Raw genomic sequence first — 17,062 nt, forward strand, 5'->3', positions numbered from 1 at the left:
TTCCTAGTTTATTTACTAATTCTTTTTAGCTCACCATTATTCTGCTTATTGTAGCTAATTAAACAATATATCTATTTTTAGGACATGTTCATTTACAATTTCATATCTTTTAGACTTTTGGAAATGGCAGTCTGAACAACCAGGTTCCACATTGTTTTTTACATTTACATCAGCATCATTTTCACTTTTTAAACAAGAATAGACAATTACTGTGCTTAGATATTTCTTCAGTACAAGACATCAAAAAGCATATTTTAAGAATATTTTGATCTGCTGGGTGCAAACCGCCTGGTTTCTGAATACCGAGATTTTAGAGGAACCTGGCAGAGCTTTGATAGATAAAGGCCTTATTTTTTAGGTCTCCGCTTGTCTCTCTGCGTTGCTCTAAGCTGCTAGGAAGTGTCACATTAAACTGTCAGTTGTGTGGAAGCACAATATGGTATGAAAATAACTGGTCTGACTGGCCTGGAGATTTTTTTTTTTTATCCTTTATTTAAAAAAAAACTAACTTAAAAAATGTTAAGTCTAAAAATGGAGCAGGGGCCTGACAACAAACCTACCAGTCTGCATCTATCACTTTATTTCTAATAGTTCATAATTTGAACACTTAAATATATTTTATCTCAAGCATTTATCAGCCCCTGAATCCCCTTACAAGATTCAAGAACATGAGAAGATGGATCAATTATGAAGTCCAATATGTTTCAAGACACAAAGCATAGACATTATTAAAAATAAAGAAAAATTGCATTATACAATCAAATTTATTTTCCGAGGCATTAATACACAGTAGACTTGAAAACCTAATTTCTTTCTACAGGTTATTTTTCTTGCAAATATTTTAAATTAAATCTGTGCATCCTTTTTCAATCCAGGTGATTCTCCGCTGCTAAAAGCATGTATGTACCTATTCACACCCAGATCTCAGTGCCAGATCTTGATTTCACCCGCCCAGTCACAAGTAGCCACAGTTGCAGGGAGGACTGGATGCTGCGACACACACAGGCAGGGCTGGCAGTGAGCCCGGATGGCGTGCAGCACGCGAGTACTTTGATAGTCGTAGAAGTGGGCCGAGCCCATCGAGCTTCCCGAGGCCAGTATGGCTCCATCCAGGGAAAAGTCACACTGAACAGCATAACCCTCCACCTAGAAGGAAATACATGTTGAACTGCATCAACCTTCCATCCGAAGTTTATTTTATAATCAGCATTATTAGCAGGCACAAAAATCACATTGAATATGTTATTTACAGACTTTCTTTAGATCATTTTCTTAGTCAGTTCTTTGCTTTCTTCCTTGAACCATAAAGCTAATGAAGACTAAATGGAGGCTTAAACATCTGAGCTTCTTTTCGGTGGTTTGAAACTTTAGGAGACGGAAATTTAATATTTTTATAATATTTTACGTAGGGGAATCGCAGTAAAAGAGGGTGAACACATTTTTCAGATTTCTTAACCACAAACAAATTTTGGAAACCATGTTTAATTTTCCTTTCACTTCACAATTATGAGCTGTTTTGTGTTGGTGTATCATATAAAATCCTAATAAAATACACCAAAACGTGTGGTTGTGAAGAAGTAATTACTGACCTTATGTCCATCGAATCGTCTCTTTTTGTTCATTCTGTAGGGTATTTGTGAGGAGAACAGCGCCATGTAGTTCCCATTGGTTTGGGCAACAAATGATTCCTCCAGGGGGTGGAGAGCCAAACTTGGACACGTGTAACGCTCCTGTTGGCCGAATACGTTTATTTAACAAAAATTCAACAATTACTGTATATTGTGCATTATGGTTGAATCATGTTCTTGTTGTGCATAAAACACTCCATTCAGAAACTGATATGCTGTTGAAATGTTTCAGGTTTTAAAAACATTTTCTAAATAGTTGCACGCAGAGGAGTGGCGCTCCCTCTAGCACTATGATGCAGTCAAAATATCCCAGTTTTACAGGCATTGTCTCTAACTTGGTCCAAATCAGAAAGTGCATGTGTAATTAAGTTTAATTTGATGTTTTTCCTCACTGATTACTTACATGGTAGATCTGGTTAGAAACCTTGGCTGTGCTCTGGTAGTCCCAGGCGATGAGGGTGCGGTCGGCAGAGTCTCGACTAACGCAATCAGAGCTCGTTATGAAATCTGTCCCACCTCTAAGAAACAGGATGTCCAAGGTCTGCTGGATGGCTGCTTTGTAGGCTTTTACCACCTGGAAATGTAAACATGCACACACATTTGTAAGCATCAGTGTTTGTAATTAAAAAAAAGCTTGTTGGAATTGTGGCCCATGCCTCCTGACAGAACTACTGTAACTGAGTCTGGTTTGTAGGCCACCTTGCTCACATACACCTTTTCAGCTCTGACCACAACGTTTCCACAGGACTGAGACCAGGGCTTAGTGATGGCCACTCCAAAGCACTGACTTCATTGCCCTTGTCACTTGTGCCAACGGTTTAATTTCCTAGCATATATCTAGACATGTTTTCGCATAATGTTCCTTCCTCAGGATGCCATCCATGTTGTGAAGTTCACCATTCTCTCCTGCAACAAAACACCTACACACCATGATGCTGCCAGCTCTGTTCATCACAGTAGGAATGGTGTTCCCTGGCTTGCTAGCTTCTTCCTTGTCCCACTTTCCTGTAGACGTAACCATGGTCAGTTATGGCCAAACCCTTGAGTTTTAGTTTCATCAGACCACAGGAATTGTCTCTGTAAATTACGTTTTTGTTCCTGAGTCCTTTTGCAAATTGTATTTTGTCTTTTCATGTTGCTTTTACAGTAAAGTCATCTTCCTTTCTCAGGGGGCTTTTAGCCCATGATGGTTCAGGACCCGTTTCACTGTGGATGATGACTATTTTACCAGCTTTAGCCAGCATCTTCACGAGCTCTTCTTCATTTGTCTGGGGTCGATTTGCTCATTTGGTACCAAAACGCATTAATCTCTGGGATACAGAACCCGACTCCATCCTGAACAGTTTAATGTTCAGATATTCCCATGCTGTTGAGCAACTATAAATTATTGTGGTAATTCTAACTGACCTACAACAGGAAAGGTTTTCACACTGTGTGATGCTTTTGTTCAGAAGAGAGATTACCAAGAAGAAGAAAAACACCTGAACCACCTGCATTATGTTCTTGCTTGTAAAACATCACAGAGAGCCATGGGCAGAACTTTCCATAATTTCGAACATATAAGCTGTGACAACACATACAGTATTCTCCACTTTCTTACTGGTATTTAATCCATATCCGGTGTTGTAAATATGCAGTTTAAGAGAGTGAACCTTAATATCTGGCTGCATACCAACTACAACACAATGAAAATAATCTCTAAAGATGCACTGAATACATGTCAGCAATCTATAACTAACATGTACATCTTTTCTAAAAATCTACTAAATATCTAACCTAGACTTCTGTTAAGCTGCAATAATTGTTTGTTTTCTCAAATAAACTTGATAAAATAAATAATGTAAGGGCAAACCTAAAATCTTATGATTTCAGTTTCTAATACATGAAACGTTGAAAATCCATTTCATTACTGAGTCGGAACTCAGTAAAACTTGCAAACCCCTAAAAGTGGACATTTTAGAGTCCCAAATATCAGACAAAGAAATGCTCTGAAATAATAATTATGGGCTTTATCTCACCTTCTACAGATCTCTAATGGGACGTTAAATATTAAAGATCATAGTAGGATGGTCAGAAAAAGTAGGTAAGTATGGCTTGTTTGCGAGGATTGCCTGGTTAAAGTGTTGTCATTCAAAGACAAACAAGGCAAGTTTGCCTAGTTTGATCCCTGAACAAACCAGAACACTTCTGGGTCAGTGACCATAAAACCCAAACACTCTTTCTCAGTAAAGGTACCAAGTGTTGAGCATACAGAGATGGACGAGGGGATTTCTAAACTTAGTATTCAGCCACAGGGTCTGGCTTTCATGCATCAGTCGCTGAATCCATGAGACCAGCAGCTTCCTTTGCATACATAAGTATTCTACAGTCATTCTGAGGCCATCTGTCTGACAGCTGAAGCTTGACTGGAACCGGGACAATGATCACATACACAGCAGCAAATGCACAAGAGTGCTTGAAAAAGAAACAAATCACTGCGTTGCAATGGCCCAGTCAAAGTTCAGACCTCAACACAAGTAAAGTCTATAGCAAGACTTTCAGAATGATACCACAGACCTCAACAAACAGTGAAGAAGACTGGACCTCCTCAACAATCTAAGAGACTGATAAGGTCATACAGAGGTTAATTACCTGGAGTTTTTATTGCTAAAGTGATTCAAAACCCTACTGAATGACCTTGTCTTTGTTACACATTGTTTCTGCAATTTTCCTTAGTTTTGATCATTTTATGTTGTCATAAAAATACATATTCAATAAATCATCATAATAACAGATTTAAAGGGTTAAAAGCATCAGCCTGTGTTTAATGAAACTATATAATGTGAATAAAGTTACTGAAATAAATACATTTCTCAACAGTATTCAAATGTTTTGAATATGACTGTATATGTTCATGTTAGGGATGAACAAGATCAGGAAAACCTGCAATAGTGACGTCTGTTTAATATCGTGGTGATGATACTGGATGGGGTTAATCTACATTTTCCTCAGTTTTTCAAATTTTTTCCATCCTCGTCATATCCATAAAAAATTACGGTAAATAAATAATGCAGTTAAAAATTACATCTTATTATCTCATTAATTAAGTCACATCACTAAATCTGCTCTACAGCTACTAGGAGAAATTAAACCATACTATCTGAGCTGGTTTAACATTTAACTAAATTCTTACAGGCTTTTTACACAAAATTAAAACAGTGTAGCAAAATGTATGATACAAACAAAAATATTGACTTGGTTGGGCAAAAGTTCTAGTGCCTTTGGTTCAGTTTGTGTTTCTTTCTGAACTCAGCTCTGCCCCAGTAGCTGGGAAGGAGTTGTCACGAGGTGCTAATCAACCAATCAGAAGAAGACGTTGAGAAACGCAAGGCTAAAATAACGCAAGGCAGCGAATAAATAAAATGTAATCTTTTATTTTCTCTACCACACTGTTTGAACTATAGAGAGACCCAAAAATGTAAATTAACTAGATAAAACCATCTCTTATGTAGAGTTTTGTTTACACATTCAAGATTTCCATGTAATCATTGTATTGAATATAAAGCTGGTTCACATTCAGAGTTTAACACAACATCCAACTTTTAAAGAGGACTAAGCATAGATTATTTAGAATACTTTTGAACTTCCAAATTAGAGAAATAAGATTATCTATAAAAAAGATTTCTGACATATTTACAGATGGTGAGACTAAACTCATGTGTTTGTGCTTACTAGAGTACACCGAGCATACGTTCAGGTTAGCATTTAGCATGGCCCTTGAAAAGCATACACTAATATTAGAACTAACCTGCAGCTCAGCTCACTGTACTGCGCAGCTTTTGCTGTTGTTTATGTTTATGTCACGTTTAAATTCCCAGTAAGGAAGAGATGATGTGTTTATTATGTCCTAAAACCTAAAACCTTAACAAATAATCACCACTAATTGACGGGAATACGTTTTATTTCATTTAAGGTAAATTAAAGAGACTTTACACATTTTCAGGCATCAAACTAAACCACAAGTTAAGTAATAAACAATACATGTTTGTCAGTAATGAAGTTAATGGTAAAGAAGTAACTAATTTCTGACTTCTGGCCTCTCCCATGCTGACTTAGTATATATAGACTATGTTAAGAACAAATTAAATCCAAATCGGTTAAACAAAAAGCTAATTGATACCCATATTTTAAATGAATTATCTGAAGCAGTTAAAGCGACTAGGGGCCCCTATCTTACTGTGGAAGAATGCTTAATTTCTTTGATTTATAACATCTAATCTCAGTCAGGGTCCGGTTGAGTTAAAGCTACAGAGCAGAGAGCGAGCAGCTGCTCTCCGCCCCCTACCTGTCACTTAACTTGCACTATTTTTCTCCGCAGCTTTTAACTTTTGCTCCTGTCAGTAAGGCTTAACATAACACAGAAGGGCCTCCTGAGTTCATCTGACTTCAGACTAAGGGTTGACTGGTTGAGCTTTTGAGTGGACAGGATCTTATCTGCTGGGGTTGTTTTACTCAACAGAACAGCAGTTCAAGCCTGAAACTGAGCCATACCCTGGGCTCCACAGATTTAACAGCCTATTTTCAGAGAAGACTGCTCTACGCTCTGTTTGCAGCTCATTTTGACACCCACTGGCAGAAGCATTTCTGCTACGTTAAACCTAAATCCCTGCTAGGAGCTGACTCGGATCACTGAGGGAAGAAATTACAGGCAAACATTTAGATTCCAAGGATGTGAACAGGATTATCATATAAAACACTCCATTAGCTTTAATAGCAATGTCAGGTTGCAGCTTCACAGGAACAATTTATGAAAATTAAAGTTTCAACAATTAGTTATAGAACTTGTCCCACAGATGTAGCAGAATCATGCACTCAAGTCTGGGACAGATTGCTCCGCAAAGTGAAATATAATTTGATCTGGTACGCAGCTCAAGACGATAAAGCAGTATGCAGTTGTAAACAACATGCATGTGTGAAAACAAAATTCAACAAAAATGATTGTGTCTTGCAAAATTATTCACACCCTTTGAACTCTAGGTTACAATCACAAACTTCAATCCATTTTTGGGGGGATTTTAGATCAACACAAAGTATCACATTACTGTGAACAGGCAATTATACATGATTTTCTAATTTTATTATAAATAATATTTGAAAATTGTGCATTTTTTATTCAGTCATCTTTAATGTGATAACCTTAAAATAAATTGAATGCCACCAAGTCACCTAATAAATGGTCTTCCACCTAAACTGACAGGCCAGGCAAGGAAGGAATTAATCGGAGAAGCAGCCAAGAGGCCTACTATAAATGTGGAGGAGCTGCAGAAATCCACAGCTCAGGTGGGAGAATCTTTTGATAGGATAGATGTCGGCCATGCAGTCTACAAATGTTGTCTTTATGGAAGAGTAGTAGGAAGCCATTGTTTGAAAATACGTGGAAGAAGGTGCTCTGGTCAGATAAAACCAAAATCAAACTTCTTGGCCTACATGCAAATCTAACCTTGCACATCACATTGAACACACAATGCCTAGAGTGAAACATGTTGATGGCAACATCATGCTGTGAAGATGCTAACATCTAAAATCCCCATAAAATATGTTGTGTTAATGTTTGAGGGTGTTACTGTGACAAGATGTGAAAAGGTCGAAGGGTTGTTAATACATTTGCAATGAAAAGCTGACAAAGACTCAGGGAGGGTAAAAGGTTTAACCTTGCAGCAGCGAGAGTCCCAGGCCAAGACAACTGAGCTGTAACCTCCACACAGAAAAACGTCTGGGCTGCTGGGCTGCAGGGCAACACACATCACCTTAAACTGGTTGTCCACTTTCACTGTCTGCTGCCCTGCAGAGAACACAAAACAGTTATATCCATTATTTAAAAAAAACCTTTACAGCGTTTTAGAATTAGCAATCCTTAAATTGTACAATTATAAATAGAATAAACATCTGACATATATACAGACATATACTAAACAATAAATAGGTGACATAAGAAATTTATCAACGGAAATAATGTCCCTTTATGTCAGTTTATTGACCCTGCAATATTATCATTTATGGTTAGGAAATGCTCTTAGTCGTGGAGTTGTAGAGAGTTCATGTAAATTCTTCAATAATACTGCATGATAATGATCTCCTACAAAACTTTATCTCGAATAAGTTGTAGATTTATAAAATGGGATTAATCTTGGTACTGACAATGTGTTAGTTTATTAACTGATGCCTAAATCTTGCTCTGGTATAGTTAATCAAGACTGAAGAAGTAAAACTGGTGTTGCACTGTTTTCTGTCTTGCCATATGTGCTGTAATATTAATAAATATCTGTTATCTGAGTCTAAACTTTAGAAAAATGCGTGGATTTTGTGAAACATCAAGTTTTAGAAACATGTCTATAAGTTTCGATATGCTGTCATTCTGAAGAGTGTATTTGTATTGGGAGCAAGATTGTGGAAATCACAGTGTTCTGCTGTGTCAGAACCAGGATTGCTTCTTTTGCTGTTAGCTGTCTGTGCGAGAAAGCTAAAACGCCTTTCCTCTTCTGGTTAGGGCTGCAACTAACGATCATTTTGATAATCCATTAATATATTGATTGTTTTTTCAATTAATTGATTAATAATCAGATAGCAAAAGGTGCTTAATAGGCGATTTTTTACAGAATGTGAAGCAGGTAAAGCTAAACCTATGCCATTTGAGGAATTGTGGATAGAGCATATCCTTTTATACTACTTTATTTATTTATTTATCAGTCATCTTTGTGAAAGACTTGTTAGAAATCTATGAAGGAATCAAACTGGGCTTTTAATACTGACAAATGGAATGAAAACCAGTTTTACTGATTAAAGATATGGTCAATCTGATGGTTTTGTGCAAAAACAGTAAACCACAAGTTTGTTTTAGCCTACCTTAAAAAGAGTTAATGCAGTCTTTCAGCTCCTAATATTAAAACATCACATAAAAGACCATGAAAAGTTTTAAGCACAAAGCAAATAATGCTGCAGTTCTCAGTCTCTAAGACAACGATGAAACTGATGATGTTGTGGCTAGAGGCTGTTTCATCTATGTTGATTTAAAAACGTCACACATAAAATTAAAACAAGAGCACAAAGGAACCTAAGTATAATTAGTTCTGACAGGGTGGGACCAAAAATTAGCTTTCTGAGAAAACATGAGACCAGAGTATGAGCCCCAAACTCATAAGGTTGCTCAGGGCTCCTCATTAATTCATCAAACAAACAACAAAGACCCACCCAAAAGCCTCTGAAGCTGTTAGCCCTCAACAAAATCACACTCTATTATGCATTTTTCCCTACCAAGTGCTTCTAAAGCAGACGAGTCGTAGTCTCTCAATTCATGGTGAACTTGTTTGGTCCAAAATGTGACTGAGCAGATCTGAATCAAAGTTTTAACAGGCTCTTTTATCAGCTCCACACTTTATGCTTAATTGGCTTACTCGCAGCAAAGATCTCTAACGAAGATCTGAAACTTATGTTTGGAAAGACGAGAACTCAAGAGTTTACCTCGTAATAAATGGGGCATCCACACGTTTTAATTAAGCATTTTTAATTAACTGTCGCAGGATAACAGATAAGCTGAGATGGAGTTGATCTACCCTACTCTTTATGATAGTCTGTATGTAGATCCGACATGCAGTGGATGCCTGTAAATCCGAGGACATGTGGCGTGACTGGGAGAGCAGGGATGAGGCCCTCAGGGCAGAGAGCCACATGGATAAAGCACTCATTGTGCCTCTCACTAGAATCCATCAAAGCAAATGAGCAAGATTTCGCAAACCACCAGCCATACTGGATTTAAAATTAAAAAGTGGTATCTGTAATTTTACTTGATATTTCAATAAAATTAAAAAAATCATTACATGACGTAGCAGCAACACCAAGTAGAGCATAATTGTGAAGCAGATGGAAAAAGATATACTTGAAAGAAAGTCTACCTGAGGTGTGGATCTCCACAGCTCCTCCAGAGCTACCATGGCCCTCTTGGGTGCTTTTCTGATTAACAATCTCCAGGTCATTCCTGGCAGTTTAGGTGGAAGGCCATTTTTTGGTAGGCTCAGATTTGTGAAATACTCTATTTTCCGATAATGGATTGAAAACCCCCACAGCTTTCTCCCTGACCAGACTGCTGTGTTCCTTGGTCTGTATGATCCTATAATTTCTCTAATTTTCTCCAACAAACCTCTGAGGCCTTCACAGTGAGGCATTTATACTGAGATTGAATAACACTGATGGACTTTATTTAGTAGTCAGCTGTCTTCTAAAGGTGAATTGTATTGAGGGTTATCAGAGTGCAGGGGTCCGAATACAATTTCATGAAATATTGTTTTGGCAAAAACATTTACCGTACTCATTTTACAACTATGCACTACTTTCAGTTGGTCTATCATGTAAAAACACAACATGGTCTGGTTATAATATAATAATAAAAAATACCTTTAAAGTTTTATTTTTTTCCCCTAACCACAAGTTCTTCTACTACAAACTTTATTTAATACATTTTCTGGATGTTCACAGGAGGTATTAATGTAACACGTCTGGAGAATCTTAACAATATCCCTATTGACCTGTTTCTTCCAAAAAAGCTTCCTGCTTCTAAATGATACCATGGCAGAACGTATGTCTGGTTAAATCTAGCATGTTTAATTGTTTGAGTTAGATTTGTGACAATCCTTATACCTGGTTCACATGGCAAGATTTTAAAATTGTGAGCTGATTTTTAAAATCCGGGAGACCCGGTAAGAAATCATAGATATAACAGTCTTGGTCCTACAGTGTTTGGTGTCCACACTCGTTTGTCCTCAAGCAACACTCCATACGGTAGGATATCAGGCCAAGACTATCCAACATTTTGAATGTCTCAGATTTGAGGTAAAAGTGGTACCGACCTCCTTCCGAGCAGACTAGATCAGTCAGAACACACCACACACAGCAGGAATATCTCATAAAATTATCTTAAGAGCCATCCCGATGATCGGAGGATGTCGCAAGGGGAAGATCGGGGCAAACATCCTGCCATGTGAACCAGGAATTAGTCTAAAAGTAAAGGTTAATTGTGCTTGTCGCAACATAAAAGTGTAAAGCCTACATAAGGCTATCAAGATCCTGTTGTTAAAAGAACCTTTCAGAGTTGGTCAAAATACAGACTCAGCTGTGATAAAACGCTGTTGCATTTGTGTGAACATATGGGGAGTTTCCTCCAAAATTCTCTAAAAAAGCATATTTGGATAGCACAGCCACACAAACTAAATATTTGGAATATTCTTATAGCGTGTAACAACTTAATGTACAATTAAAACTAAATAATTAGATAAAATCTCCAAATAATGTATAATAATGTTTTAGGTCCTTAAAAAGTTCAAATGAAAATATTTCTATATTCAGAATGAGTTTATGTCTGGAATGTGCATGATTATCAGAAACTATAGGTTTTTTTCTATACACAGACAATGCTTGTTTGTTTTTTCTATTTAACATTAATTATCTTCTCTTTTTCTTTGCAACAGACAGGACTCCTTTCTATCAGCTGTTGCTGCCATTACCTCAGTGTACCCGTAGAAAGTACACTTGGCTCTGAACTTCTGTGTTTAGCTTCGCCTCTTTCCTGGACTGAGGCATTGCTGTCATTAACTCAGTGTATTTCCTTTGCTTCTCTTTCCAATAGAAAGTACACCGCAGCCCAGTGTTTTTATGTTTTTGAGGTGTTTTGCAGTCCTCTCGAACTATAACAGATTTCTGATCATAACAAAGTCAGTTCTACTGGATGTGTCTTTGTCCTTTCCATTGTCAACACAAGCTTTCTCAAATCAGGAATTGCTGAAAACTCATTGCAATCGGCTCTGCTTCATTAGACAGATAACATTTTGGTTACTGCCATTAAATTATCGAGTAAATCTGACAGCACTGGATTGTAATCAGGACTGAATTGGGCTGATTTAAACAGAAACAGAAACTTTACATACAGGTCCTTCTCAAAATATTAGCATATTGTGATAAAGTTCATTATTTTCCATAATGTCATGATGAAAATTTAACATTCATATATTTTAGATTCATTGCACACTAACTGAAATATTTCAGGTCTTTTATTGTCTTAATACGGATGATTTTGGCATACAGCTCATGAAAACCCAAAATTCCTATCTCACAAAATTAGCATATCATTAAAAGGGTCTCTAAACGAGCTATGAACCTAATCATCTGAATCAACGAGTTAACTCTAAACACCTGCAAAAGATTCCTGAGGCCTTTAAAACTCCCAGCCTGGTTCATCACTCAAAACCCCAATCATGGGTAAGACTGCCGACCTGACTGCTGTCCAGAAGGCCACTATTGACACCCTCAAGCAAGAGGGTAAGACACAGAAAGACATTTCTGAACGAATAGGCTGTTCCCAGAGTGCTGTATCAAGGCACCTCAGTGGGAAGTCTGTGGGAAGGAAAAAGTGTGGCAGAAAACGCTGCACAACGAGAAGAGGTGACCGGCCCCTAAGGAAGATTGCGGAGAAGGGCCGATTCTAGACCTTGTGGGACCTGAGGAAGCAGTGGACTGAGTCTGGAGTAGAAACATCCAGAGCCACCGTGCACAGGCGTGTGCAGGAAATGGGCTACAGGTGCCGCATTCCCCTGACCTGGGCTACAGAGAATCAGCACTGGACTGTTGCTCAGTGGTCCAAAGTACTTTTTTCGGATGAAAGCAAATTCTGCATGTCATTCTGAAATCAAGGTGCCAGAGTCTGGAGGAAGACTGGGGAGAAGGAAATGCCAAAATGCCAGAAGTCCAGTGTCAAGTACCCACAGTCAGTGATGGTCTGGGGTGCCGTGTCAGCTGCTGGTGTTGGTCCACTGTGTTTTATCAAGGGCAGGGTCAATGCAGCTAGCTATCAGGAGATTTTGGAGCACTTCATGCTTCCATCTGTTGAAAAGCTTTATGGAGATGAAGATTTCATTTTTCAGCACGACCTGGCACCTGCTCACAGTGCCAAAACCACTGGTAAATGGTTTACTGACCATGGTATCACTGTGCTCAATTGGCCTGCCAACTCTCCTGACCTGAACCCCATAGAGAATCTGTGGGATATTGTGAAGAGAACGTTGAGAGACTCAAGACCCAACACTCTGGATGAGCTAAAGGCCGCTATCGAAGCATCCTGGGCCTCCATAAGACCTCAGCAGTGCCACAGGCTGATTGCCTCCATGCCACGCCGCATTGAAGCAGTCATTTCTGCCAAAGGATTCCCGACCAAGTATTGAGTGCATAACTGTACATGATTATTTGAAGGTTGACGTTTTTTGTATTAAAAACACTTTTCTTTTATTGGTCGGATGAAATATGCTAATTTTGTGAGATAGGAATTTTGGGTTTTCATGAGCTGTATGCCAAAATCATCCGTATTAAGACAATAAAAGACCTGAAATATTTCAGTTAGTGTGCAATGAATCTAAAATATATGAATGTTAAATTTTCATCATGACATTATGGAAAATAATTAACTTTATCACAATATGCTAATATTTTGAGAAGGACCTGTATGAATTCATGAACAGACACACATCGTTTTGTTACACCCACAAATCACCTTTTCCAGCATTTAGTCAATCAAGTGCTCAATAATGACTCTGAATGACTGTCTCTGAACACTTTGGCCACCCGGAAAAAATCTATTTTTTTAACTACTCTGATTTTTGTTTGGTTTAGTTTGGATCTGCGTAGCATTCCGAACACAAGAACAACTGCAAAGGTGAGTGTGGAAAATCACATTGTCAATGTGGCATTCGGTTAGGTATGCTACATTAACATGAGGCCCAGATTGTGTCCTTTAACACTGATGCTGACCATTAAAGGGCCTCCACTCGACTGCAAGGAGAGCTCAGTTCCTCTCCTTGTAAGTGTCAAGAGGTTCTGCATTACTGTGAAGAGCGCCACAATCAAATTCACCCAGATTGCAGTCTGACTTGGGTAAAATTAGGTTCCAAAAGTATCTTGTCACTTGATCAATTGTTAATGCAACTGCTTTAAGAAGGATTTATACAGCTTTTAAATGTCATCATTATGATAAAATTTACATCACCCTATTGTAATCCCTGGTCAAGTAAAAATCCATGAAATAAATTAATTTCTTACTGTAATATCAAAATCTCACACTGAACATTTTTGAAAAATTAAACATTTATGACTTTCTGAGCGTCGTGTTTGGTCTATTTTTATATTACCTTTTTGCCAAACTTTGTCTTGTTTGTCTCCCACCCAAATATGGAGACCCCCAACTAGGGAAACTTTCCATTTTCTGTTTTGGGTCACACTAATAATCCACCCCCTTGTGATACAAAGACCCGAACAACTAAGAACAAGAACAAGAACTAAGAACAAAAGACCTGGGCCAGAACAAATGGCCCCCAGCCATAGGCTGACCTCTGACGTAAACAACAGCTGTATATGCCGAGATCCTCCATCAGTCCCCCGGATTGGGACTGAGATTCTCCCGGTTCTGTCACTGCAGGCCCCAATTGCCCGAGTAAGGGTCAGTTTTTACGATTAAAAACAATTGAAGAGGCGCGGAGCTGATGGTGTGGGGGTTGGGCGCGCGGCCGTGTGCAGAGGCTGCGGTCCTCGAGGCGGCTGTCCCGGGTTCAAGTCCCGGACCCGGCGACATTTGCCGAATGTCTCCCCCTCTCTCTACCTCTCTTTCCTGTCTGCCTACAGTCAAAAAATAAATAAAAAGAAAGGCCACTAGTGCCAAAAAAATATCTTTAAAAACAATTGAAGAGACTTGGCTAAAACGGTTCCAGAGGGAAAACCATTGCTGAGCAAAATGAACACAAAGGCCCATCTCTCATCTGCCGAAAACATGTGGAACTCCAAGACTTTTCGGGATTTCTGAACTGACGAGACAAACGTTTTAGAAAGTGTTTCCCATCATGTTGGGCACATAAATAACACAACATTTTAAAAAAAGTCATCATATGGTCAATCAAACATGGTGGTAGTGTCATAGTCTGGGGCACCTTTGCTGCTTCAGGACCTGGGCAGCTCCCCGTCATTAACAGAGCAACAAGTCCTGCCCTCTAGCTGAAAATCCTTAAGAAGATTGTCGGGCCTCCGTTTGGGATGTTAAACTCAAGCGCACTTGGCAGCAGAGCAATGATCCAAAGCACAGCGGCAGGTCAAACTCTAAACATCCACACAAAAAAAAACACAACAAAATGAAGGTTTGGGAGTGGCCTAGCGAAAGTCCAGGAATAAATCCAACTGAGATGCTCTGGCATTACCTCAAGCAGGCTGGTCACGTCTAAAAAACCGCCAATGTGACTAAACTGATAACATTCTGCAAAGAAGAGTGGGCCAAAATTCCTCCACTGCAATGTAAAAGAGTCATTCATTGTTATGGCAAACTAGTGGCAAAATGACTTAGCAGGTGTGTTGTGGTGGGAGCGATTGATTTTTCTCATATAGGGCTACATTTTGAATAGCCATTTTCTCTTAATAAATCAAATCCTTTGTATTTACTCAGGTTAACTTTCTATAATATTAAGTTGTGAAGACTGAAACTAACTTTTTCTCTCAAATTTCTCCTTCCAGTAAAGTTAGGTATTATAGTCTGAATAAGGCCAACAGCTGTTTCCTTTAGGCTTCTGAGAATCCCATAAACTCTTGATAATTCTTAGATTTTAATCACTCACTCAGCTGGATATGAACTTTTATTTCTAATTTATAAAACTCCCTTTTCTTTTTACAATTACTGTGTAGTGTTAGTGCCTCATGTTAAGTTGAGATTTCATCTTGTTTATTTTGTTCTTTGTTTTAACTAATCTTTATTGAGAAGTGACTTAATTTGATTAGGAGAAACATTTGACTCTTGATTTTAGTAACAGTTTTCTTTAATTCTTCATTTTTATTGAATCATTGATTATCTTTGCACTGATCCAAAAAAATATTAATCCTAAGAAATATGTTGTGCTTTTTTATGATAAATATTTATTTTATATGCATCACTCATTGCAGAGGGGAAAAAATAAACCTTCAGACCAAATTTTGATACATTAGGAGACTCATTATTTTTCATAGATTGTGAGACTGATAGATTTATGAACTTTAGAATGCCTTTTACCCAGGGATATAATTATGTCTTAACTGAAACCTGTTTCTCTTCACTATTTAAAATGGGAAAGATGAGGGAACTTGCCATTCAAGCAAGGTAGATGTGTGGTGGTCAAAAATGGCTACAACAAAATACCTACTTAAACCTGCCCCCATCTCCAGCCAGAGCAAAAATTAAAACGAGAACTACAGCAGCAGGCAGTGTTGTTCAGTCTCCATAGCAACCATTTAATCTAAGGCTCTTCTAAACATCTTCAAGGGGTGCCAATAATTATGGAGTGCCTTCTAATGTGTTCTGGGTCATTGTTGATTGAAATCATCTGAAAACAGTGCTTCATTGAAGCTTACCAGTTTATGATGGGAGGTTTAACCCACCATTAGCTTCCTCTGCATCTAAAATATTCTGAAGGAGATTATGGCTGCAGCTCATTGTCTGTGTTTTGTTGAGCGCCTGAGTATGATCGAGTTTGAGGTGTCAGCGACTTCATCTCTGCTCTTTCACATAAACTGTGCCACAGCCATGAAGGCACTGGGCTGAGTTCCCAACTCCCACATCAATATGCAACTAAATTGAATTTTCTTCATCTCGGGCTGCAATAGGAACGTGGCCTTATTGCCCTTTCCTGCCAGCACTCGCATGCAAGATTCTCGACCTTGGAAACATAACGGCTTTAATTAATTTCAATAATAGTGGTGGGAGGGATAGCTTTAAAAAAAAAAAAACCTTTATTTATAAAAAAAAAAGACTTTCACAGGATTAAGTATGAGAGCTTTTTGGAAGTGTGACATTTCTTTAGCAGTTCCTTTGAAGCCACTTTGACAGCAGCTATCAAAAAGGCATTTGTTTGTTTATGGTTGTGGTTTGTAACGTTCCAATATAAGGTCATGGTAGCTGCCCCCATGGTGATGTATCCATTATTGATTCCCTTCCTGGAGCTGCCCGCGTGTTTAATGGGCTGGCCAAGCTATTATCCGTAGGCTTTATTGACAGTATCGACACATGCTCTGAAAGAGGAAGTGCAAACGGTAGCAAGCCATGTGCTGACCCTAGAGATGCAGATACCATGGAGGCTTGAAAGTTTTAATTTGGGTCATTCTCTTTAAACCTAATGCATTCCTGTATTTTATTCAATAAAAAAAACACAATTTATAAAAGCTGACAAAACCGACGAGTCATTAGAAATGATTTCTGTCTGCATACAGATTTTCAGCTCCGTAAAAACATTGTAGCAGCTCCTAAAACATTCCTCCTGCATTAAAAAATATTATTCACATCTTGCCTGATGAATCTAGCCTAGAATGCAAACCAAATTATTGATCCTTTATAAATGCCACCTAGAAATCCT

General features: G+C 38.3%; 1 protein-coding gene across 2 annotated transcripts in view; it reads right to left on the reverse strand.

Annotated features, from left to right (window-relative positions):
• Positions 1-745: 745 nt before the first annotated feature.
• wdr25 (WD repeat domain 25) overlaps positions 746-17,062 on the reverse strand; it is a 31,880-nt gene continuing 15,563 nt past the window's right edge. For both annotated transcript variants that reach the window (XM_047392917.1, XM_047392916.1), the window contains exons 4-7: positions 7,319-7,449; positions 2,032-2,202; positions 1,590-1,730; positions 746-1,146 (exon numbers count right to left, since the gene is read on the reverse strand). In XM_047392917.1, coding sequence (XP_047248873.1) covers positions 925-1,146; positions 1,590-1,730; positions 2,032-2,202; positions 7,319-7,449 — 665 coding nt within the window. In that variant the 3' untranslated portion in view covers positions 746-924. The remainder of the gene's footprint in view (positions 1,147-1,589; positions 1,731-2,031; positions 2,203-7,318; positions 7,450-17,062) is intronic.

The sequence above is a fragment of the Girardinichthys multiradiatus genome, chromosome 19 (assembly GCF_021462225.1).
Source record: "Girardinichthys multiradiatus isolate DD_20200921_A chromosome 19, DD_fGirMul_XY1, whole genome shotgun sequence".
Lineage (NCBI taxonomy): Eukaryota > Metazoa > Chordata > Actinopteri > Cyprinodontiformes > Goodeidae > Girardinichthys > Girardinichthys multiradiatus.